General features: G+C 37.3%; 3 protein-coding genes across 32 annotated transcripts in view; 2 read left to right on the forward strand and 1 right to left on the reverse strand.

The window, feature by feature from the left end:
• The window catches only part of LOC108170255 (uncharacterized), a 91831-nt gene that overhangs the window by 59741 nt on the left and 6949 nt on the right, over window positions 1-25141 (reverse strand). For 2 of the 30 annotated variants that reach the window (XM_070821316.1, XM_029098178.2), the window contains 6 exons: window positions 22416-22477; window positions 22128-22190; window positions 21963-22034; window positions 21645-21709; window positions 20374-20436; window positions 19604-19822 (listed from right to left, as the gene is read on the reverse strand). In XM_070821316.1, coding sequence (XP_070677417.1) covers window positions 20390-20436; window positions 21645-21709; window positions 21963-22034; window positions 22128-22190; window positions 22416-22477 — 309 coding nt within the window. In that variant the 3' untranslated portion in view covers window positions 19604-19822; window positions 20374-20389. Of the gene's footprint in view, window positions 1-18032; window positions 18162-18315; window positions 18688-18832; window positions 19319-19603; window positions 19823-20293; window positions 20437-20941; window positions 20998-21644; window positions 21710-21962; window positions 22228-22415; window positions 22478-25141 lie in introns of those variants that run through there. The other 28 variants (XM_070821320.1, XM_029098183.2, XM_070821318.1 and 25 more) reach the window with 26 other exon arrangements.
• Window positions 4605-7042, forward strand: LOC139195777 (uncharacterized). Its single transcript, XM_070821290.1, has 2 exons — window positions 4605-6499; window positions 6676-7042. Exons 1-2 carry the CDS (start codon window positions 4610-4612, stop codon window positions 6676-6678), a joined length of 1893 nt encoding a protein of 630 aa, XP_070677391.1. The 5' UTR covers window positions 4605-4609; the 3' UTR covers window positions 6679-7042.
• On the forward strand, window positions 7131-15230 carry LOC103435246 (probable LRR receptor-like serine/threonine-protein kinase At1g56130). Its single transcript, XM_070821288.1, has 27 exons — window positions 7131-7284; window positions 7608-7794; window positions 7940-8011; window positions 8335-8406; window positions 8651-8722; window positions 9147-9218; window positions 9650-9721; window positions 9966-10037; window positions 10408-10479; window positions 10597-10668; window positions 10748-10819; window positions 10911-10982; window positions 11067-11138; window positions 11253-11324; window positions 11419-11490; window positions 11653-11718; window positions 11829-11891; window positions 12072-12116; window positions 12221-12279; window positions 12528-12928; window positions 13075-13270; window positions 13371-13499; window positions 13585-13703; window positions 13836-14046; window positions 14158-14389; window positions 14536-14686; window positions 14777-15230. The coding sequence occupies exons 1-27, from the start codon at window positions 7173-7175 to the stop codon at window positions 15203-15205; spliced, it is 3336 nt and encodes a 1111-aa protein (XP_070677389.1). The 5' UTR covers window positions 7131-7172; the 3' UTR covers window positions 15206-15230.

Raw genomic sequence — 25141 nt, forward strand, 5'->3', positions numbered from 1 at the left:
TAGTGGATAAACACAATCTCAAAATTTAATTAAACTCACATAATAACGATAAATAAAGGCATTATCACAACTTGAGGGTGGTGAGCAATCCCATTAAAATAGAACTTAATATATACATATTAAAAACAAAAACAAATTCATGCAAAATCTCCCGACGACTAATACTATTCCAAGTCATGCATGAAACATACACATTTGTCCCTTCATGCCACTTGGTTATAAGCAAACATCATGCATTTACTAATACTATTCCAAGTCATGCATGAAACCTACACATTTGTCCCTTCATGCCACTTGGTTATAAGCAAACATTATGCACAAGTTGTTTACTAATTAGTATTACTACTATTCAGCTTGTATCATGACTGTTTTATTTCTGTTATTCATATGCCCAAGACATTGTAAGAAATAATGTTGATTATTCAAAACGAATCAACAACTAGTTGCACAGGGTCACACTCAGGGATACTCCCAACTTGATAAAGAAAAAAAAAAAAGGAAGTCGACTTCCAAACTAAAATAAAATGTATATAAATATAGAAAATTGTTATTAGCACTCCAAAAATCTCATTTAGCACTCCAAACTTTCTATAATTAGAAAGAAAAATACACTTGTGCGGAGACTTAGACTTTCGCAAATAGACTTATAATTTATTGTATCTAATAAATATCTTAGTCCCAATTAAGACATAAGAAATTTCGCAACAACTGGCTATATAGATGAGAAAATTATATAGTACGCTACTGATAATTACTTATTTCAATGTACCTTTCCATCTTTTTGTTAAAGAAAGAAAAAAGTGACTATTAATTTTAAAACAATAGAATATTATATTGGCACTCTAAAATTTCATTTTACACTAATTTTTTTATAATATTACTTAATTAGAAAGAAAAATAAAATTGTAAAAAATGTAAAATGAGATCTTATGAGTGGTCATCAGGACAGGACATCTAACATTTTTGGAGTGATAGCATGAGTCATGACTTGGATGAGTGGTGATGTAATTAAATGATGTGAACCATTTGGCGTTTGCATGCATGATGATGATCTTGGCGTTCTGAAGCGAAGAAGTCGTCGATATTAACAGCAACTGCAAGTTGCTGCAGATCAGGACATATGTTATCTACATCCCCAAGTGAATGAGAAAATTCAACAACGGCAAGTTGCTGATGAGGAAAGCGTATGCAGAGACTTGGTCCAAATGTAAAGTTGGTGTGAGAATGTGAGGACAAAAAGAGACTAAATTGTGTAATTGCTTATTAAGAGATTAGAGTACTTCTTATATTGTCAATTGATTTTACAAAAATACCACTCTTATCATATATTTGTATCATTATTTATAAGGAAAATTAATGAAAAGAGTTTGAAAACTTTGAGTTTTGATGATAAGGACAAAATAAAGGGTAAAATGAATAGTACCATGATTGACTTTTTAGTGTAAAAATATGGTTTTTCGTTAAAGTGAACAGTACCGGGAGCTTTTCGTTAAAGTTCCGTTATTTATATCCTCCTTCTAATAGAGATAGGATTCACTTGCATTGGTGGACACTACCATTATTAAAGAGATAATATAAATAATGGTATAAATAGGTTACACTAGGTAGTAAGTATAACATTACTTTTAATTTTATGATAAAATCTCAACTTTCTTGAGAAAAGTGTACGATACAAGTCGCATCTTTTATAGCCACCCTTCTTTTAAGGACAATTCTAGAATTGTACATAAATATTTCAATACTAAAGCAGCTCAATGTGTAATATTACAGTATACAATTCAACTAATATGATCAAAGTCTTGGCCAACTCTAGGTGGGAAATTAAAAAAGTGGCCGCCATTTGATCATGCAACTTGGACAAAATATATTATAGGGCAAATTACATAAAATTACCTTAATTATCGGTCGAACCACAATTTTATAGCTCATGTTTTAAACATTTCAATGTCATACCTTAACATATGATGATGTGTAAGAGTGGGATTCACTCATTTGCCACCTTGAATAAAAAAATAATAAATTACTAATTCTTAATTAATAATTAAACTTAATTAAAAAAAAAAAAAAACTCTCTTCATTTCCCCAGAAATCGTCTCCTCCCCCTACTCCCTCCTCCGTCCCCCTTCTTCCTCATTCGTCCCCTTCACTCCCTCATCCGTCCCCCTTCTTCCTCGTCCATCCACCGCCTTCGAGTCCACCGATTCGGACCAGCGAGTTCGTCATATCAGATCGGCAAATATTCAATCTGTTCGACGGGAAAGATCCGGTGTTTTGACTCCCTCCCTGGTTCTTATGGAGGTTGCAATGAAATGATCTGGCTACGACGTCGGCGAGCACATACATGTCTTCTTCGGTATCAAAATCGATCCGGTTTTCTTTGAAACGGCAGTGGATCGATTCGCATGATGGTTGGGAGAAATCGAATGGTGGTTGATGGAGAACCGAACGGACGGAGACGGAAATGAGAAGGTGTAGAAGTTGACACGCATCGGGGAAGCGAATCTGTAGCATTGGTGGTAACCCAGAAAATGGGAAAAAAAAGGGGAAAGAAAAAGAAAAAAATTGGACTGTAATGAACTTCCATTCTTCAATTAATATTATGGAGGATTTAAAAAATCCGGAGTTCTGGGCGAATTTTCAAATGGCCACTTCTTGAATTTTTGAAATTTTAATTTCTCTAATTAAAAAAAAATGAATTTCTCTAATTTCTTGAATTTTGTGGGTTTGTATTTGTGTTTTTCGTTTTGGGTTTTGTTTTTGTGAGGTTCTACGTTTTGGCTTTCTGGAACTCTCCCTTTGCAATTTTGTTTGGTGGTTTTTCTTAGAAAAATGGTGAAGAAGAAGAAACTGAAGAAATGGCAGTGGGGCGAAAGCCCCAGTCGGTGATGGGATTTGAAGAGAGGGAAAATGAAAAGGGGATGGTTTCTAATGCTCAGTTTTGCGAAATCTTAGTGAACTTATGATGAAGAAATCAATTAGTTTTATGTAATTGGAGCAAGATGAATTGGGTCTGGTTTTGGTTTGCCATCGTAACCCACCTGCGTTTTGCGATCGCCGGTGTATCAGTTGTTCCCGGAGGAGGACGAAAATTAGCTGTGTTTAAGGAGGACGAGGAAGAAGGGGAGCGGAGGAACGAGTGATGGGAGGACGAACGGGGACGATTTCCAGGGAACAGGGAGGAGAGGTCTTTTTGTTTTTTGTTTTTAAGTTAATTTTAATTGTCAAATAAAAAATTAATAGTTTATTAATAATTAATTAATTTTTTATTCAAGTTGGCAAAAAAGTGGGTCTCGTTTCTACTAGGTCATCATTTAACAGTTAGATTGACAGAAAATTTAACGGAGGTCTGATATTGCAACAACTTCATAAGTTGAGGAATGACATTTCAATATTTAAAACATGATGTATGAGATTGTGATTCGACTCATAATTGAGATAGTTTTTTGTAATTTATCCTATATTATATATGTATACGTTGTCAATATATGACTAAAATCTAATATATAATGGTCTTCTTCTTCTTACATGCAATGCATGATTCAGCCAATCGAAATATAAGTGTTGGCAGTGGCGGATCCACAGTGGGGTCATTGGGGTCGCGCGACCCCTTGGAAGCCATGGAAGCAACCTTCGAGACCCCTTGGAGATGGTGGGGCGACCCCTGGTGCGACCCCGTTGCCGTTGGAGTCGTCGGTTTTCTGGGCAGGAGGACGAACGAAGAAGACGAAGGCGCTGTGCGCCAGTTTTGATTTTGAAAAAACCTGGGCAAAACGACGTCGTTTTGGGCCAGGCCGAAAAAAAAAAAAAAAAAAAATTCCCACCGTGTCCCTCCCCATCCCAGCCCTTCCTACCCGATCCCTATACAATTAAAAGCCCCAAATTTTCATCCTTCAACCCTAACTCAATCCCCCCAAATCCTCAACTCCTCTCCTCCATAGCTGCTGCCGCCCCCAACGTGAACTCCATCTCCTCCCTCCTCTGCTGGCGGCTCCAACTCCATCTCCTCCCTCCTCTGCTGGCGGCTCCAACTCCATCTCCTCCCTTGGTTTTTATATTGTGATGTGAGTATTTATTTTGAATATTTTGTATATGTAGAATATATTTAATTAATTGAAATTCAATTCATATTTATCTTGTGAGTTTTTATTGTGAGTTTTTATTGATGGTTTGTTTATATTGATGATTTGTTTATATTGTGAGTTTTTATTGGTTTGTTTTTATTGATGGTTTGTTTATATTGTGATTTTTTATTTTCATTATTTTGTATATGTAGAATGCAAGATGAGATATTTAATTTAATTGAAAATCCAATTCATATTTATTTTGATTATGTTTATGGTTTGTTTATATTGTGAGTATTTATTTTGAATATTTTGTATATGTAGAATATATTTAATTTAATTGAAATTCAATTCATATTTATTTTGATTATATTGATGGTTTGTTTATATTGTGAGTTTTTATTTTCATTATTTTGTATATGTAGAATGCAAGATGAGATATTTAATTTAATTGAAAATCCAATTCATATTTATTTTGATTATGTTTATGGTTTGTTTATATTGTGAGTATTTATTTTGAATATTTTGTATATGTAGCAAGCATTATTATGGAACGGTTTTTTAAGAGAAAGTCATCATCGGGTTCGGGTAGTTCGAATAATGTTGATAGTCCAAATACTGTTGGTAGTTCAAGAGCTCCAAGTTCAAGACAAAGTCAGTTAGATGGTGTTTTGGGTAATCTTGAAGCAGATCCTGGATTGAGAACTCGAATAATAGATTATGATGCTAATATAAGAGATGAGGTCCGAAGATCATATCTACAAAAAGGACCTTGTCAACCTAGAGGTCATAATTTCCCAATAACTAATATGTCGGGAATTAATCGACGCTTCATTTCCCAATGGTTTGATGAGTTTGATTGGTTGGAGTATAGTGTATCTAAAGATGCAGCATTTTGTCTCTATTGCTATCTCTTTAAAACCAATTTTGCACAAGTGGGTAGTGAAGCTTTCACTGGAGATGGATTTAAGACTTGGAAGAAAGGGAGAGAAAGATTTAAGATGCATGTTGGACCGGTTGGGAGTGTTCATAATAAGGCTAGAGAAGTTGCTACAAATTTGATGAATCAAGCTACACATATTGAAACGGCAGTGAGCAAACACTCTGACCAAGCTCGTAAGGCTTATCGCACATGCTTGATTGCTTCAATCAAGTGCACTAAGTTTTTATTGAGACAAGGTCTTCCTTTTCGTGGCCATGATGAAAGTGCCACTTCAAGCAATAGGGGAAATTACTTGGAGTTATTGCAATTCCTTGCAGATAATAATGATAAAGTTAGAGAAGTTGTGATGGAAAATGCTCCGGGGAATCTCAAATTACTAGCTCCTTCCATTCAAAAAGAAATTGTGAATTCATGTGCCCTTGAAACACTTAATGCTATCATGGATGGTCTAAAAGATAGATTCTTTTCAATATTGGTGGATGAAGCACGTGATGTGTCTGTGAAAGAGCAAATGGCTATGGTGTTGCGTTATGTGGATGACAACGGGCATGTAATTGAAAGATTTGTGGGTATCCAACATGTTACCGACACTACTTCAAGTTCACTAAAGGATGCTATTGACACATTGTTTTCTCACAACGGTTTGAGCATTTCCAAGCTACGAGGACAAGGTTATGATGGTGCTAGCAATATGAGAGGTGAGTTGAATGGCCTTAAAACAAAGATATTGAGAGAACAACCTTGTGCATATTATGTTCATTGCTTTGCTCATCAACTTCAACTAGCTCTTGTTGCCGTAGCAAAGAATAATATAGACATTGCCTCTTTTTTTGCAATGGCTAATAGTGTGGTTAATCATGTTGGAGCATCTTGTAAGCGGCGTGATTCACTTAGAGGGCAACTTCAAGAAGAGCTTGTGATAGCTTTTGAAAATGATTGTCTTATAACGGGGCGAGGCTTAAATCAAGAAACAAGTCTCAAATGTGCCGGTGACACACGATGGAACTCACACTATGGTACCTTGATTAGCATCATTTCTATGTTTTCATCCGTGGTTCATGTGCTTCAAATGGTTATTAATTATAATCCCAATGAAAGTGCGGCTGAAGCAAATATGTTAATGAGAGTGATACTTACTTTTGAGTTTGTGTTTCACCTTTTCTTGATGAAAGTCATATTGGGACTCACAAATGATTTGTCACAAGCATTGCAAAGGGAAGATCAAGAAATTGTGAATGCAATGGCTTTAGTGAAATCATGCAAGGAAAAGCTATATTGGATGAGGAATAATGGGTTCGATGCATTGGTTGATGAAGTATCTTCTTTTTGTGAAAAACATCATATTGATGTTCCTAACATGGAAGAAGCATTTATACTTCCAGGGAGGTCAAGGCGTTATGCTCCAATAAAGACAAATCGTCATCATTATCGTGTGGAGCTCTTTATTTATGTCATTGATGAGCAAATTACGGAGTTAGAGGATCGCTTTAATGAGGTAAATACCGAGTTGCTTATTTGTATGGCATGTTTGAGTCCGAAAGATTCATTTGTAGCTTTTGATAAACCAAAGTTACTTCATCTTGCTCAATTTTATCCTCAAGACTTTTTGGATGAAGATCGTTTGGCACTTGAAGATCAACTTGAGATTTATATTCATTATGTGTGTTCCAGTAGTGATTTCTCTCAATTGGAAGGGATTGGTGATCTTGCAAAAAAAATGGTGGAGACAAGGATGCATCAAGTATTCAATTATGTATATTTGCTCATTACATTATCTTTAGTTTTACCAGTTGCAACTGCTTCAGTGGAGAGAGCATTTTCTGTCATGAATATTGTTAAGGGTCCACTTAGGAACAAAATGGGAGATCAATGGTTGAGTGATAGCTTGCTTGTTTATATTGAGAGATATATTTTTGCTTGTATTGAAAATGAAGCTATAATGCTTCGTTTTCAAAATATGAAATCTCGTCGTGGACAATTATAATTTGTAATATTGTTTCCGTTATGAATTATGAATGAAAGTACTATGATTTCATTTTCAATATGTTTTTCCATCCTAAATTTTTATTTGAACTTTTACACTGCGACCCATTGGAGTAAGATTCCTGGATCCGCCACTGAGTGTTGGTCGCTTAAGTTCACCCCATCGAGGAGAGCAAGTTCTGCACATGTACGATATGAAGATGAAGTTGATGATGAGGATACTATTACTCTGCTTCCTCAGCTGCTTCTGGTTTCAGCTGTCCTTTACTCAAAATGCTACCACTGATCCATCTGAAGGTTCTCTCTCTCTCTCTCTCTCCCTATACACATACACACTTTGCCCCATATAAGTGTTTTTGACCAGGAACTGGGCTTCTTTCCCTCAACAAAATGATATTTTAAGTGTTTTTCGACCATATGAAATGGAAGTTTCAAGGAACTTATTTGTAAAGCCTTTTTTCTTCCCATATACAAAACATCCAAATTAAGGGTAATTTTCCTTTGTAATAATCAATTTGATCTCTCATTTGATTCGAGATAGTCTAGTAAGTGGTAAACAAGTCAAATTGTGGTGTGATATAATGTAATACACACAAGGACTGAATTAACTGAGAGTGCAGTGAGGGCGTTGAACTCAATATTTGAACAATGGGACACACAAGCGGCGCCGGGCCTGTGGAATATCAGTGGAGAACCCTGCAGTGGATCTGCCATCAACGTCACCGAATTTGAGTTCTCCGATAACAACCCAGCCATCTATTGCAACTGTACTTACGACAACAATGCTACATGCCACATCACCAATCTGTATGTTAAACTACTCTCTCTTGACGAACAAGATTTCCATGCCAAAGCTGATTTTTCACTTGCTACCTATATATGTTAACGTCATAATTTGACTGTGTCGCTCCATTTTATGTAGTTCTAAATGTTCAATCTTTTTGCTTTCCAGGAGCATGAATTATCTTTACAAACAGGGGGTGTTTCCAGAAGAATTTGTGGCTCTGAGATATCTCACATCTTTGTATGAATTTTTTTCAACTCCCTTCTCTGTTTTCGGCTCATCAAAATCATATATTGGATATTAAAAATTGTAGAATTATCAAAGAGACGGGCCAAAAACTCACTTCCAACAACGCTGATACTGTTCCCAACTTGGTAATTACCACATGCACAATCCGTCAAGTGTGAGGTTTATCTCAAAAAGCCTCAGTATTAGTTGAAGTGGAATTTGGATATTTAAATTATTCTTTCTTTATTTCTATGGCCAATGTGGGATTTCAACAAAAATATGGTGATGTTGTAAGATTAAGAGTTAACGATTACACTTCCTTTCAATTTTTGTAGGAGAATCAGTCAAAATTATTTCACCGGTCCCCTACCGGCATTCATTGGCAATATGTCTGCATTGACTGAATTGTAAGTAGTGAGAGAACATTTCTTTAAGTACTCATACTTCTGATGAGACCCGTAGCAATTTGTATACTTCATTTTGAATATCATAATCTACAGTTATGTTCTTTACACCTTTTTGCTACTATTTATGCCGTAATCTACAAAAAATCATTATGCTTTTATTGAATAATGCAGTACTAATTTCCTGTTATGTAATGTAATTAAGTTTAATGATGCTTATCTTTCACTAACTCATATCTCCATTCAGGTCAATTAATGTCAATTCATTCTCTGGGCCCATCCCCAAGGAGCTTGGAAACCTTAAGGAGCTAACTCTGCTGTAAGCCACGAAAAATTGGAGAGCATACAATAAAATTTTATGTAAAATTTTGTTATAACAATGGAAGAATTATCTGAAGGTTTCTCTCCCTCTGCAAAATCTAGCAGGGCATATTCTCTTCATTTCTCTACAATTCACACACACTATGTGCTTTACATAACCGTTAGAATCCAAGGTGGATTCTCTCTCTTGACAAAACAATCTCAACCTTACATCTAGCTAGTTGCTAGGATCATTACACCTGACATTATTTGCCTTGCTACATTAGAGCTGCACACTTGGTATTTTAAACTCAAGTGAATACACAAATTTGATACACAACATATTTCCTAATCAGCTATAGACTTACAATTCAACACAACCTTCTATCACTCTTCAATAATTGCTTTCAAGTAAGTGTTTGCCCGTTCAACATGACTTGCAGGGACATCGAATCAAATAATTTCTTCGGAACACTCCCTCCAAAACTTGGTAATTTAGTCAAGCTCGAGCGACTGTAAGTGCTTCGTTAAATCATCAAATTTGAATTACAAATTTTGGTTCATCACTCCCTCCAAAACTTGGTAATTTAGTCAAGCTCGAGCGACTGTAAGTGCTTCGTTAAATCATCAAATTTGAATTACAAATTTTGGTTCATCACTTCATCAAAATTATCTATTGGATATTAAAAATGGTAGAATTATCAGAGAGACGGCAAAAGGCTCACCTTTCAACAACACCGATATTGTCCCTAACTTAGTAATTACCACCTGTACAATCCGTCAGGTGTGGAGTTTATCTCAAAAGACCTCGACATTAGTTGGAGTGGGATTTGGATATTTAAATACTTCTTTCTTTATTTCTCTAGCCGATGTGGGATTTCAACAAAAATATGGTGATGTTGTAAGATTAAGAGTTAACGATTACACTTCCTTTCAATTTTTGTAGGTATATGGATAAGAATTATTTCACCGGTCCCCTACCGGCATTCATTGGCAATATGTCTGCATTGACTGGATTGTAAGTAGTGAGAGAACATTTCTTTAAGTACTCATACTTCTGATGAGACCCGTAGCAATTTGTATACTTCATTTTGAATATCATAATCTACAGTTATGTTCTTTACACCTTTTCTCTACTATTTATGCCGTAATCTACAAAAAATCATTATGCTTTTATTGAATAATGCAGTACTAGTTTCCTGTTATTTAATGTAATTAAGTTTAATGATGCTTATCTTTCACTAACTCATATCTCCATTCAGGTCAATTAATGTCAATTCATTCTCTGGGCCCATCCCCAAGGAGCTTCGAAACCTTAAGGAGCTAACATATTTGTAAGCCATGAAAAATTTTCTGAAGGTTTCTCTTTCTCTGCAAAATCTAGCAGAGCATGTTCTCTTCATCTCTCTACAATTCACACACACACTCTGCTTTACATAACCGTTAGAATCCAAGGTGGATTCTCTCTCTTCACAAAACAATCTCAGCCTTACATCTGGCTAGTTGCTAGGATCATTACACCTGGCATTATTTGTCTTGCTACATTAGAGCTGCACATTAGGTATTTTAAACTCAAGTGAATACACAAATTTGATACACAGCTTATTTCCTAATCAGCTGTAGACTTACAATTCAACATAACCTTCTATCACTCTTCAATAATTGCTTTCAAGTAAGTGTTTGCCCGTTCAACATGACTTGCAGGGACATCGGATCAAATAATTTCTCCGGAACACTCCCTCTAGAACTTGGTAATTTATTCAAGCTCGAGCGACTGTAAGTGCTTCGTTAAATCATCAAATTTGAATTACATGTTAATTCCTTACGGATGAGCAAAAATTGCACTTTAACGTATGAAATGGGTATTAATCAGTTGCCTTATGATTTTCACAGTTACATGGACAGCTGTGGACTCGGTGGTAAAATTCCTTCAACATTTGCCAAGCTCACCAACATGCAATACCTGTAAGAACGGCTCATAAATCGTACTTTGAGATTGCTTTTCTTGGATGAGCTTAGTATAAGTCAACTTTTTGAATTTTAGCTCGGCATCGGACAATCCTTTCTCAGGAAAGATACCTGATTTCATAGGGAATTGGACACAACTCACTGATTTGTAAGTAAAGAAACCTTTGATCTTTTGCAGTTTATGAAAGCAGACCTGAGGTGGATAATTTGTTCACAAGCTTCTTAATATGTTTCTGTAGGGAATTTCAAGGGAACTCCTTCGAAGGCCCAATACCAACCAGCTTTTCTCAACTGACCTCATTGGAGTATCTGTAAGTACAAATGTTTCATGAATTGTAATTTTCTCTCTTTCTCCGAAGATGAGATTTCAGTTTATTTTGCATATAATGATGTAGGTATATCAGTGATATATACAATGGGAGCTCCTCTCTTAATTTCATAAAAAATATGAAAAACTTGACTGATTTGTAAGTGAAGATTCTCATCGATCCAGATACTTTCATCTGACTTCTTTTTTCTTTTTGAAATTTGATATCTTACTCCATCTACTTTTTATCAAATTTTATGTTTTTGGAATACAGAAAACTACGAAACGCATTAATCACTGGTACCATCCCATCTGATATTGGAGAATATCGAAGACTACGGGCACTGTACGTACCAGCAAATATAAGCTTGAGTCCCAACGAGACCAATTAGTTTTCTTTCATTCTGATTGCTCCTCTCAACTTATCGTCGGTGTTGCAGGGATCTGAGTTTCAACAATTTGACAAGCCAACTCCCAAGTTCTTTGTTCAGCTTGAGTTCTCTTACATCCTTGTAATCCCCGTCCTTATTATTATCTTTTTCTTGCCTTATCATACATAAGTTATCAAATCTTTAACATTCCCTACTTTTATTGAAGATCTGGACATCTGACCTTTTGTTTGTTCATCTCTTTTTCTTTTCTGGGTGCCTTTCTACTATAATCAAAATGGCCAGGTTTCTTGGAAACAATAGTCTCTCCGGACCTCTTCTGAACCAAAAGAGCGATCAACTTCAGACTATGTAAGTCCTCGTTTCTTAAAGTAGTCATAAGCATTCTAATCCTATCTTACACAAGCTCTTAATAACTTTCATGCATTTTGTGTCTTCTGATTCTATTTTGTTATTTGCAGAGATTTGTCTTACAATTTTTTATCAGGAAGCTTTCCCCAGTGGGTGACCAATATATCGCAAGTGTACGTGTCCTTTTATCTTTCACCTTCATTTTACAGTTTAAATCACCAGAATATGTTCGGACAAAAAATTATCGCTGAGATTCGTTTTCACAGTGCTACTTGCCTACTAAGTTTTGATCTTGTATTCATTTGATAAAGATACAGTTCTTCATATGTTGATTGATTAATGATTTTATGCAGGAACTTAGTGGTCAACAACTTCACATTTGACAATTCAAACATAACGTGAGTTGAAGTTTCTCTTACTCGTTTAGACAAGCAATACCATCACTACTCTTCCACTACATGATTCTATTTGGATAACTAATAATTGTTCTCTGTGTTTGCAGTCTTCCTGGATTGAATTGCCTCCAGAGAAATTTTCCATGCAATCGAAATACCCCACGATGTAATCTGCTCTTATGTCACCCATCATTTACTATTTTAACGCAACATCATGTTAGAGGAAAAGGCATTGCTTCTCTAGTTATGTATACATATGGGTATAGATTGCAAGCATGTTTTCATAAGTTCAGTAATACGCATAACTGGTTAGAAATATGTGACTGAAGAACATTAGTATGAGTCTTCAATTTGAAGTTTCATCGCTAATCATGGGCAGATTCTGGTAAAAAAAAATTACATGAAACTTTACAGATGCAAGCTTCTCAATCAACTGTGGTGGACAGCAAATGAAGGGAGATGGCATATTGTATGAGACTGATGAATCAGTTCTTGGCTCAGCAACATTCAGTGTAACCAGTGCAGAGAATTGGGCAGTCAGCAATGCCGGTTTGTTTTCTGCCCAATATACCTCATCGTCTCGGGAAAATAACCCATCGTTGGAAAATACCCATGCACAAGTCAGCGGAACAGACGTGACCCCGGAGCTTTTCCAGACTTCAAGAGTGTCCAGAGGATCACTGAGATACTATGGCCTGGGCCTTGAGAATGGGCCCTACACTGTAACATTGCACTTTGCAGAGACGGTTTATGAAAGTCGCACTTCGCAAACTTGGAAAAGTCTAGGACGGCGTGTATTTGATATCTATATTCAGGTAAGACTGCTTATAGAATAAAAATTCTAACTTATTTGAAGTAAACACCTCATTGGACTGGTTTTTGATGTTTTAAGCTACATTAACTAAAGACAGTGATTTAAAGAAGACTAGAATTATCACCTACCTCTTCATTTGGTTGCTAGGGTACCCGCAGGATGAAGGACTTTGACATATCGAAAGAGGCAGGTGGTGTTAACCGAGCAGTTGTGAGAAAATTTAATGTTAGCGTGTCAGAGAATTATCTTGAAATTCATTTGTTCTGGGCTGGTAAAGGGACTTGTTGCATACCCAGTTATAATGATTACGGCCCACTAATAGCAGCCGTCCATGCTGCTTCAGGTATAATTTGTGTTCACTTATAGAGATTTCCTATGAGTGGTTTAAATGTATTTTTCTGCTATTAATTGACATTGAAGAATTCGTCTGTTTTATCACTTAGATTTTACAAAGAAGAGCAATACTGGGTTGATAGTTGGTATTCCAGTTCTTGTTGGAGTTGTGAGCTTGCTATTAATATTTGCAATTCTATATATGAGGAGGAAAAAATCAGAAAAAGAAGACGATGAAGGTAAACGACCATATCATTAACACATAGAAGTAAGAATGCTTTCATGAAAGTAAAACTTATGTCATACTGTTTTGTGAATGTGCAGATATTCTAGGATTAGGCCCCCGGCCATATACTTTCAGTTATGTTGAATTAAGAACTGCAACTGAAGATTTTAATCCTTCAAATAAGCTAGGAGAGGGAGGATATGGCCCCGTTTATAAGGTGAAATCCGTATTACATCAATATCATGTACTTGAAGTAATGAAGAGAAAAAAGAGAGAGCGAGAGAAGAAAATATAGCTTCTGTTTTCTTTCCTTTCACGTCACTTAATTGTGTTTCTGTGTACATTGTAGGGTACACTTTCTGATGGTAGAGTAGTGGCTGTGAAGCAACTTTCAGTATCATCTCACCAAGGGAAGAGTCAATTTGTATCTGAAATTGCTACCATATCTGCTGTGCAACATCGGAATCTAGTGAAATTGTATGGATGTTGCATTGAAGGCAGACACCGCATTTTGGTTTATGAGTATCTTGAAAACAAGAGCCTTGATCAGGCACTTTTTGGTACAAACCTATCTACTTTTAGGTTGCACATAAATAGCATTGTCAGCAGTTTCAAGCACTCTAAAATTGTTAAGAAATGTTTTTGATTGGATGTGTTCACTAATATTTCAGGAACAAGTAACTTGCACCTTGACTGGCCTACTCGATTCAATATATTGTTGGGAACAGCAAGAGGATTTGCTTACCTTCATGAGGAGTCAAGGCCAAGGATTGTACATCGAGATGTCAAAGCGAGTAATATTTTGCTTGATGCAGAACTCTCCCCAAAAATATCAGATTTTGGACTGGCAAAGCTTTATGATGACGAGAAAACCCACATCAGCACCCGGGTTGCAGGGACAATGTAAGCCATCCTTTATTGTTTTTCCAAAGGATACATACATTATGGCCACACACATTTTTACTTGCATGAAATTTTCACACATGTTAATAATGCCTCTAATTATCTCAAGTAACATTGTGCAACCGTTTGATTATCTTGCATTGCAGAAGCTATTTGGCACCGGAGTATGCAATGTTTGGACATTTGACAGAGAAGGTCGATGTGTTTGGTTTTGGAGTCGTCGTTTTAGAGATCCTCAGCGGGAGACCAAACTCTTATAATAACTTACATCCAGAAAAGATTTCTCTTATTGAATGGGTAGGAATTGCATTCGCCTAGCTTCATTTAGGCATTGTTGTGAAAAACTTATTTATACTTTCCTTTGACTGTGGCATAATGTTTTTTCAGGTGTGGACTCTACATGAAAACGACCAAACTCTAGGGCTGGTGGATCCAAGATTGACAAAGTTTGATGAAACTGAAGCAACTAGATTGATAAGAGTAGCTCTCATGTGCACGCAGGGATCACCGATGGCACGGCCATCTATGTCACGCGTGGTTGCAATGCTCTCTGGAGACATTGACATAGGCACTGTCATGTCGAAGCCAAGCTATTTGACAGATTATGATTTTAAAGATGTAACAACATCGTTAACAAGTAGATTTTTGGTGGAGGATGATACCCCATCAACTTCATCCAAGGGTAGTAATGTTCGCCTCAACTATCAATCGAGAGGCAGCAATGCAAGTGGTGCTAACGCTCCCTGGATTGACCATGCACCTTCTGTAAACGTCACTCAATCACTGCTCGCTGAAATTAGAGGAGAAGGAAGGTGATAAATATCAGGAACTGATTTTCGCATGCTCTCTCTTTTGGTAGTGGGTAGGGGACTGGCATCACAGGCATCACCGATGAGAACAACTCTCCTGTGCACGCAGGCATCACCGATGACGAGGCAGTCTATGTCACGCGTGGTGGCAATGCTCTCTAGAGATATTGACAGGCATTGTCATGTCGAAGCCGAGCTATTTGACAAATTATGATTTTAAGGATGTAACGACATTGTCAACAGGTAGCTTTTTCATGAAGGATGATACCCCATCAACTGCATCCAAGCATGGTAATGACCGCCTCAACTATCAGCCCGAAGGCAACAATGCAAGTGGTGCTAACACCCCCGTGGTTGACCTTGCGCCTTCTCCAGTAAACGTCACTCAATCACTGCTCGTTGGCATTATAAGAGAAGGAAGGTGATAAATAATGGGAAATGATTAACGCATGCCATTTATCCTTTTGTGCACCCATGTACTTGTCCTTGGGTCTTTTTTGCCTCTAAGGTTTTGGCTATGATGATGTATATCTAAAAATAGATACGATTTTATAGATATTTGGTTCAAACTTACATGTCAATTTTGTGTTAGTATGTTGCGGTGTAAATCTCCTCTTTTAATCAAAAGGAAAAAAATGGATGTTTCTTTTTCTATAGTTGATGCTATTCACTCCCATTTTAATTTCTCACACATTTTTTTGGTAATTTTTGTCTTTTGGTCTTTTTTAATTCATTCGATCCGACAGCCGAAAATTAAGAAGAGTGGATGGAGATAAAATAGGTGTGAATAGCACCACCCTTTTCTATCTGATAGCCAAGTATGTATAATAAAACATAAGCAATCTTAGTAGATGCCTATAAACAAAAGCCACAAGTTGGCTCTAGATTAGTTATTGTCAATTGTTGATTGATTACGGTGTCACCCTAATGTGACTCTTTGGTAGGGTTTTTGCATAAGCCAACTCTTTTACATGAATGATTATTAATTGTTGGTCGATCAGTGTCACCTGAGAAAATCTTTGGTTAAATTGCCATGCAAGTGTCGCCTTTCTCACATGAGTGGTCTCAACGGTGGGGCCAGGTAAAACCAAAATGTAAGGAAGTTCATGCTCACCAAAGCAAGATCAACCCGTTTAAGGCTGTGGTACTCGTCTAGTTGTCTTTGTGCCTTTTTTCTTTACATTTGGAAGTACCAGTGCCAGATCACTTGAGGCAACAAGTCCAGCCCCATATTTTATTCGTTTCTATTACCTCCATTGAAAGTGACCGATAGAATTTGAACGTTATAAGCCTACCGTTTCCAGTCCCACTTTTGTCACTCACTTTGCTCTTCTCTACAAAAGTATTAATTACATGCGCACACGCACACGCGCGCGCGCGCACACACACACACTTATTAGCAGCACATATACACCTATATATATACTGTTTCTTAGTCTCATCAGAACTCAAAGAAAGAATGAGAGCTTTGGAGAAGTGAAAGTAGTAGCAGAAACTAGAAGAACAAAGGGAGACATCTTAATCTCCCCCCAGAAGTTGAAGTTGCTGCCTGTCAAGAAGTGTTTGTATGTGGTCAAGGCAAGCACCTTCTTGACCATCTTATCTGGCTTCAAATTCTCATTCACTACCTCTTCTAGAATCACATCGAACACCTTCCCGAAATCAGTTGTCCAGTCCTGGCTTTTGATCAAAGTCTACATATATTCAGCCCTCGAATTAAGATCCTCACCTTGTATCGAATGCAGCTAAGGGTTTTGGCTTTAGGTGACCACTTTTCCCTTCCATGGCTCATCACTCAATTGAAGCAACAAAAGCCCCAAAGCCAAACTTGCCGACAAGGTGTTGTCGACATCACATAGCCAACCAATTCTTATACTTTCCCTACTTTGAGTAGACCTCCATCACTTTCTTCCACTTAACATCAGCCTCATGTTCGAGCTCAAGTTACTTGATATAGCTTAATATGTCATGCGAAAGCAGCGCTGCATCGCCAGGATCAACCTCATTGGTTGCAGCCAGTTGCTCTTGCTTGTACTCCGCTCTATAACCCCACCGGTTGGCAGGTTCCCAGCCCTCTGATGCCATAGTTTTTCTCAAGGGCGACAAAACCTCCTTCCTCAGTCGGTCAATACAACAAAGACTACCATCCCCTTCTCAGAGGCATGATTCTGACAACATATGATGATCAGCGATGGTAGGCAAAAAGGTAGTCGCTTGGGTAATCTCCAAGCAGTAATCATCATGATGGTCATGGTCCTTGTGATGATGAAATTTTCAATATCAAACTCAAGGCACAGGGCAAAAATATCCGAAACACATTCGTGCAATAAGCGATAATCAACGTCGCACTCGTATCTCTGAGCCGCCTTGTTGGTCGTGTGGATCGCCTTCCTCCTTAACAACAATTCGCTTGCCTTTGAGTTGACGTTCTTTTCCTTGACCTTCACCATTTTGTTTGAATCTGCCTCCTCCCTCGTCCTCCCAGTAAATTTCAAGTGAGCTTCACCCCGTAAAACCTGCGAGAGAATGCAAGGAAGGTCTAGGATATGTCCAAATGAGCCGGAAATTGGCACAAGATTGTAGGCAAGGGTTTTGGGGTGGTTCTGGTGGAGCCAAACCGCTGCCGCGAAGAAAGCTTCGTCTTGGTTACATTTTCCACCATAGTCGCGTATGTCTATGAAGTTGCAAATGAGTTTATGGGTGGTTAGAGGATTGTGCGACCAGCTGAGGGAAACACTTGGTTCATCAGAGTTTTGTGGAATTCCACGGTCGACATGGCGTCCTTGGCGCAGTGGAAGTACAGATCAACGCATGGGTTGTTGATGTTGTGGAAGCCTAATTGGGGTTGTTTGAATTTGAACCGATCGGACCGCAGCAGAGCAATTCTTGTGAATTGCGGTCAAACGACCTTATTTCAGCATGCTTTCAGAATCGATATCACTAGCAGGAATGCTCGCGCTTTGCTGCGAGTTTTCAAACCATGGATAATATTCATAGAAAAAATAACTGAAAATGCTACAGAATTACAATAACATTCTTAAACGTAGCAATTCAGACAACACATGTTTCACATGAGTAACACTCACAAAACCACACATTTACACAATTATCTCCAAATGAAAGAAAAAGCAAGAGATAGGTGAATTGATCCATAAAATAAGTAGTTCAATTTACATTGCTACTATCTTGTAACTTATTAGAGCTTCTTTGCAGATCAATCATAATGATTTCTTCATTGCTTTCACCAAATATTTCTATAGTTCTACTCTAGTAGTCCAATCGACAGAACAAATAGCAAGTGCGATTTTATTCACTGCTTTGAATGTGTTGTAAAGATAATACCACCAACTATGGGTGGCAATTGATTCTTGTGATAACATACTATAAAAGTAAAGGTATGGATAAAAAAGAAAATGCGTCCTTTGAAAGATCTAGAACAAACCTGAAGAAGAACCTGAAGAAGCACCTGAAGAAGAACATCAAACATCCCTGTGGTGATCATAACATGCAATACCCAAAGAAAAATAATTTAAGAAAAAATAAACCTATTCATCACATAATGCTAAAATACATATGCCAACATATCCATAATTTCTATGTTTACGGAACATCTTTCGATAAATCACAACCTTCATTTTAAAATGGACTTTTGTATTTGTATTTTGCTTGTGAGTATGGTCTTGGTTAAAACTTGGCATTCTAGCATTTACTTATATGATATCATATAGCAAGAAAGCTATGAGACCCGAGTCAGTTTATTGTATTCTCAGACCCTCAAAATACTAGAGCTAGACAGAGATAAACAACAACACGAAAGAGAAACTTCTACTTTACATGTACACTAACATTTGCATGTGCAAAGCTCTCTTTCCTCCTTTCCTTTCTTTTCTTCCTCACCTTTCGGTTCTTTCTCCTAGATTAAGGAGATTGTTGTTTTGTTGTTAGTGGTTGCCATCATCATCATCACATTCAAATCAACTTTTGTAATTAAGGCGTTCTACGCGCGACTTATATAATTTAAATGATAACAAAAGAACGGTTGATCTCTGATCTAATTGCAGACACAATCTGCAGAACCGTCTTCTATGGGATTTGAACTTATGAAGTGTGAGGTGGAGACCTGAATGTAACAAATTGGTTTTAAGTGAATAATTCCAAACATATAAAATTTAGATCATCACACCGAACGCAAACCGAACAATTAAATAAAGAACTGAAGGCATAAGCAATCTAACTAGACAAATAAGTGAACTTTCCCATGCCAAAATCTGAAAGGCCAACAGAAATATTTCATTACAGCACAGAAGACAAAACTTAAAACTAATCAAACTTAGGTGAACCAATTATAGAGAACATAACCCTTGTAACCAATCGGGAAAAGATGCTTAAACAAAATTAAGAGGAGTTTTTAAAAAAACCATCATTTCAATTATTTTCCAGTCTTACATTTGGATTAAACAGAAAATATAAGTAAAAATGCCAACTTTCTTAAAAAACTACGACTATTTTTACAAATTTCCAATACCCAATACTGAAAAATGAGAATCACGAAGCAATGAAGAACGGAACACGCGAGAACCAAAAAGTTAAAAACAACACGTAACCATTTCAAAGGCCCAAAATCCTGCAAGGACAAAAAAATCCGATAAAATAAGTACATCAGCACTCCCTGCAAAACCCCAAAATCAGAAAATTATAAAAAGAACCCAAAATCAGTGGCATGGTCCTCGTTTCTCCATCATTCAGTAGCTAATGACCTAATGGAAAAGAACCCAAAACATACAGCTTAAAATATGGAAAGTGCTTATAAAAGCTCATGAATAACTTTCAAAGCCTGCATAGAAATGGTATAGCGCAGATAACAACAGACAATAAAACTATGCACAGTATAACCTAAATCTGATATGTTGCATTCCACACACACAGATTGTTCAAAATTAATTTCGTCTCCGTCTTTTTTCAAATCTGATAAAATCCCCAAAACACAAAAAATAGCAGCTAACTATTTTTTAAACTCTGTAAACAACGATATGCATCTTAACCCATTTAACATATTCATAAAATAACATCAAACACATTTATGCATGAGATAATATAGAAGTGAAGTCTCACAACTTTCATAAAAAGTTATTACTTTGTTAGAGAAAGGCTTGAAAAAATATGTAAATTACTCACGTCTATTACAAAAATGTTACAACAGCAGACAAAAAAGGCCAAAAATACCAAAAGCCGCACCTCCTGAAATAAAAAACATAACCAAACGACACATTCACAGTATCAATCTAAACGATATCCAGAAAAAAAATGAAATGAACAGACAAAACCCATGTAAATATACAGAACAAACCAAAAGAAAAAAAAAAGAACTGAAGCCAGTAAGAAGATCACAAATCTGATAAAGCAAAAGGTAACATAATCTATATCGATTTAATTATCCATCCAAAATGACAGAATCTATATCGATTTAATTATCCATCCAAAAAGACATTTGAACGAAGAATATTTTTAAGGATCCAAACAACCATTAAACTAAACAATTAAAAGTAAAAACAGCAAAGCATTCATTGAAGAAATATATATATATTATAACGTATTTGGTTTTTTATACCTAAAAGAAAAACATTGGCTTTCTTGTATGCATTGAAGTATGCATGTGTCGGAAATTTACAATCTATAGAGACTCAATCTTAGACTCAAAAAGACATTTAAAGGAAAAGTAATAAGAAAAATAAGTAGTGGTTTTACCTATACTCCATGTGTGGACTCCAATTTTCAATCACAATTCAAAATTCAAGAGGCCTATAAATCAACCAAATAGGAAATGATCAGTGGAAGAAAAAGAAAAACAACTGAAGCCAAAATAGCATCTAACAAATCATTTAGAACCATCACAGAAAACAATTTTTGCATATAAGTAATTTAAAGGAATACCATCAGGTCATGCATATATACAACGTACCCAATTAGATAAGAAGCACATCAACAATTGATGATCAAAAAGTTAGTCAGCCTCAATTGCTTGAATCCAATTAACTCAAAGATAATAAACAGTCCATTTAACGCACGGGCTGACTGTCAATTTTATAAAGCTATAATTCTGTGCAGTTCAAAAACCAAGTGGAAGAATAGGCAAAAACTATCTCATCGCCTGTAAATGTAATTAACTAAATATTAAACTTCACAGCCACAAATAAACCTAAATTCCTCCTAAAACTATCTCATTTAAGCTTGATTTTACTATAATCTATAAGTGTGGTAAAAAATGGGAGGCCAAACGATTTGTTAACAAAAAAGGTAGACATAGAAGTAAAAGGAACAGGGCAGACATTAGTTGAGGAGAAGCTAATGTCACCTTGAATTGACGACAAACAGTTCTTATCTTCTCGAATTAACGAAGATAAGTACCATTTTTCTTTAATTCAAGGTAATATAAAAAGAAATTATACCTGTACAGTGTTCAGATGTAGCAATCCTATGCAATCGGCTAAATGATGTGTGTCCTCTCAAAGATCTGTATATCCATTACAGACTAATCTTCAGTCTTGCAGAAAATGATATGTTGACTACAATTTCCCATACTACTAAAAAACACAAATAATTCTATCTACAAACCAAATAATACGTGCAACTTTATGCTACAATGGTAGAATAAGATGGTTGTACAGGACGACACAAAGATTGAGACTTTTTTTTACTTCTAAAATTCTACACACTTTCGAGCCCTAAATTTTCGCGGAAACAAAAGAAAGTGAAAGAAGTCGTACCTGGTTTGAGAGAGTGGGACGCCATCGGCGAGTTTGGTGTAGCAGTGATGGCGGAGATCTCTGGTGAGAAAGCTAATAAGATGGACAAAATCATTGAACAAAAAAAACCTCGATTTTTAAAATTAAAGTCAACAAAAATTTGAACAAAGAAAAGAGAACTCAAACCCGAAACAAATAAGTCGGAGAACTCGCCAGGAAACCCAAAGTTTCTGCAGGATTGGCGATTTCCTGAAAACCAAGCTTTTGTAGGTTTAAAATTTCTTCCCTAAGGCAACAGATCCAACATTCCCAACTTTAAGCTATTTCAGCTACATAATAGAAAGAAAAAAAATTTAATTTATATAATTAACTAATCTGATTTAAGATTAATCGAAAAGCTTGGAAATTTCAGCTTTAAAATTACATGTCAGGCTGCAAATCTAATAAAAAGCGTAGAATTTTAAAAATGCTGACCTTAAATACAGAGGCCTTCGCAGGCTGCAAAGAAACGTCAGAAACCCGAAAAACCGGATCTCCTGAAACCAAAAACAAAACCAAATTAACCATCATCACCCATAATTCGAAGCCACAAACAAAATCCCCAAAATTACAACCCAAAAATTTAAACAAAAAAACCTATTTATAAATCCAAATTTACACTCCCAAGTGCAAGACTCTAAGCTCCAACTGTTCTTTCTCAACTTTAGCTATTTCAGCAACATAACATAAATACAACAACAACAACAAAACCTTTTCCCACTAAGTGGGGTCGGCTATACGAATCCTAGAACACCATTGAGCTCGGTTTTGTGTCATGTCCTCCGTTAGATCCAAGTACTCAAGTCTTTTCTTAGGGTCTCTTCCAAAGTTTTCCTAGGTCTTCCTCTACCCCTTCGGCCCTGAACCTCTGTCCCGTAGTCACATTTTCGAACCGGAGCGTCAGTAGGCCTTCTTTGCACATGTCCAAACCACCGGAACCGATTTTCTCTCATATTTCCTTCAATTTCGGCTACTCCTACTTTACCTCGGATGTCCTCATTCCCAATCTTATCCTTTCTCGTGTGCCCACACATCCCACGAAGCATCTTCATCTCCGCTACACTCATTTTGTGTACGTATTGATGCTTCACCGCCCAACATTCTGTGCCATACAACATCGCTGGCCTTATTGCCGTCCTATAAAATTTTCCCTTGAGCTTCAGTGGCCTACGACGGTCACACAACACGCCGGATGCACTCCTACCCTTCATCCATCCAGCTTGTATTCTATGGTTGAGATCTCCCTCTAATTCTCCGTTCTTTTGCAAGATAGAACCTAGGTAGCGAAAACGGTCGCTTTTTGTGATCTTCGCTAGATTGCTCCGGTCATTAGTGTGGATAAGTATATAAATGGATAGAGATAGGAAAGCAAACACAAGATGTACGTGGTTCACCCAGATTGGCTACGTCCACGGAATAGAGGAGTTCTCATTAATTGTGAAGGGTTTACACAAGTACATAGGTTCAAGCTCTCCTTTAGTGAGTACAAGTGAATGATTTAGTACAAATGACATTAGGAAATATTGTGGGAGAATGATCTCGTAATCACGAAACTTCTAAGTACCGGAGTGTGGTATCGTCTTGACTTGCCTTATCTGTCTCATAGGTAGATGTGGCATCTTTTCTGGAAGTACTCTTCCTCCATCCAGGGATGGTATCTTTAACTGGTGGAGATGCACAAGGTAATGTATCAATTTCACTTGAAGCTTACTTGTAGTTTCAGGCTTGGTCAAGCGCGATACAAACCATGTAGTAGGAGTCTCCCAAGTCGCCGAGCTAGGGGATCAGCTAAAAGAGGTGACAGACAAGGTAAGCAATCAGAGCTCCGGCTGATTGTTCACATTCTCCCTATCTTGCAGGCAGCATGAAGGATAAAGAAAAGAAAAATGAGAAGAGATGATATGGGATACTTTTACTTTTGAAGAAGTAACTTTCCACAAGCTTATTCTAGAACTGGGCTGGAGGGTTTTCTGGTTTCCTCCAGAGTATAAGGCCGACTGAAGAATTTGAGGGTCAAAACAAGTCCATCAAATCTAGAGTACGTTCGACCCTGCTGATATGGGATGTTTTTGCTTTTGACAGAGTAGTGGATGTATCGGCACGTGTGTTGTTACGCTTGTCTCCACATGTTTCCTTGTATCCTTCTCACTTGCCCTATCTGTTCCTCAGGCAGATGCGGTATCTTCCCTAGAAGCATAAGATGTTGAAGATGAGTACTCGAGAACAATGCCAGATAAGTAATCAGGTAAGGGGTTCCAGGCAGTCAGTTCCTGGCTGGAAGCTTGATTCCAAGTGTTGACTGATTGCTCTCTTTCTCCTTGTCTTGCAGGTAAGAACAAGGCCAAAGGAAAAGACAGGGAAAAAGCATGATATGGGATACTCTTGCTTTTAACCCTGATGATATGAGATGTTCTTGCTCTAGTATAGCTTGTTTGCAGAGGTATTATCGGGGGGAAAGAAAGCTGAATATTTCGAAAGGCTTCGTTGGGAGTGCCCTCTCAGATAAGAGGAAGGGTTGAGCATTTTTGCAGGTCTGCCTGTCCGTTGGGGATGGGGGTCGACATATATAGGAGTCTCCCTAACATCAAGTAATAATGCTATTCCTTTACCCTCCTTGGTCATAGCACGGTAGTGGGAGCTGCCAGCTTCACATGTTTTAACTCTGTCAGAGCACTTTGAAAAAGTGGTCTGTGGTATCTGGAAAGCTGATGTTGCGTGTGAAGATTACAGACAAGCTTTATCCACGGAGATCCAGCTCTTGAAGTTGGGAAAGTGGTGCCTCTTCGGTTTTCGAACAAGCAATCCTGTCGGGGATCTGGCTCTCGAGATTCGGAGAACGATGCCTCTTCGATTTTTGAGAAAGCAATCCTGCTGGGGGTCTGGCTCTCGAGATTCGGAAAGCGGTGTCTCTTCGATTTTTGAGAAAGTAATCATGTTGGGAGTCTGGCTCTTGAGATTCGGAGGGCGGTGCCTCTTCGATTTTGGAGCAAGCAATCTTGTTGGGAGTGTTTTCTCGAATGTGAGTAAAGGTTGGGCATGTTTGCTAGTCTACCTTGCCACGAAGCACAGAGGTTGACGCAGGACTTTCCAATTATCCAGCAGTGGTACTGTTCCTTTACCCTCTCTTCGATTTTTGAGAAAGTAATCATGTTGGGGGTCTG

This window comes from Malus domestica, chromosome 05 (assembly GCF_042453785.1).
Source record: "Malus domestica chromosome 05, GDT2T_hap1".
NCBI lineage: Eukaryota > Viridiplantae > Streptophyta > Magnoliopsida > Rosales > Rosaceae > Malus > Malus domestica.

What these genes read in the sequence shown, in the direction of transcription:
- LOC139195777 (XM_070821290.1), top strand. Translation starts at nt 4,610, where the DNA reads ATGGAACGGTTTTTTAAGAGAAAGTCATCATCGGGTTCGGGTAGTTCG.
- LOC103435246 (XM_070821288.1), top strand. Translation starts at nt 7,173, where the DNA reads ATGTACGATATGAAGATGAAGTTGATGATGAGGATACTATTACTCTGC. An exon ending in AGCCGTCCATGCTGCTTCAG is followed by an intron (nt 13,271 to 13,370) that starts GTATAATTTGTG and finishes TTTATCACTTAG; the next exon opens with ATTTTACAAAGAAGAGCAAT. An exon ending in CCTTGATCAGGCACTTTTTG is followed by an intron (nt 14,047 to 14,157) that starts GTACAAACCTAT and finishes CTAATATTTCAG; the next exon opens with GAACAAGTAACTTGCACCTT.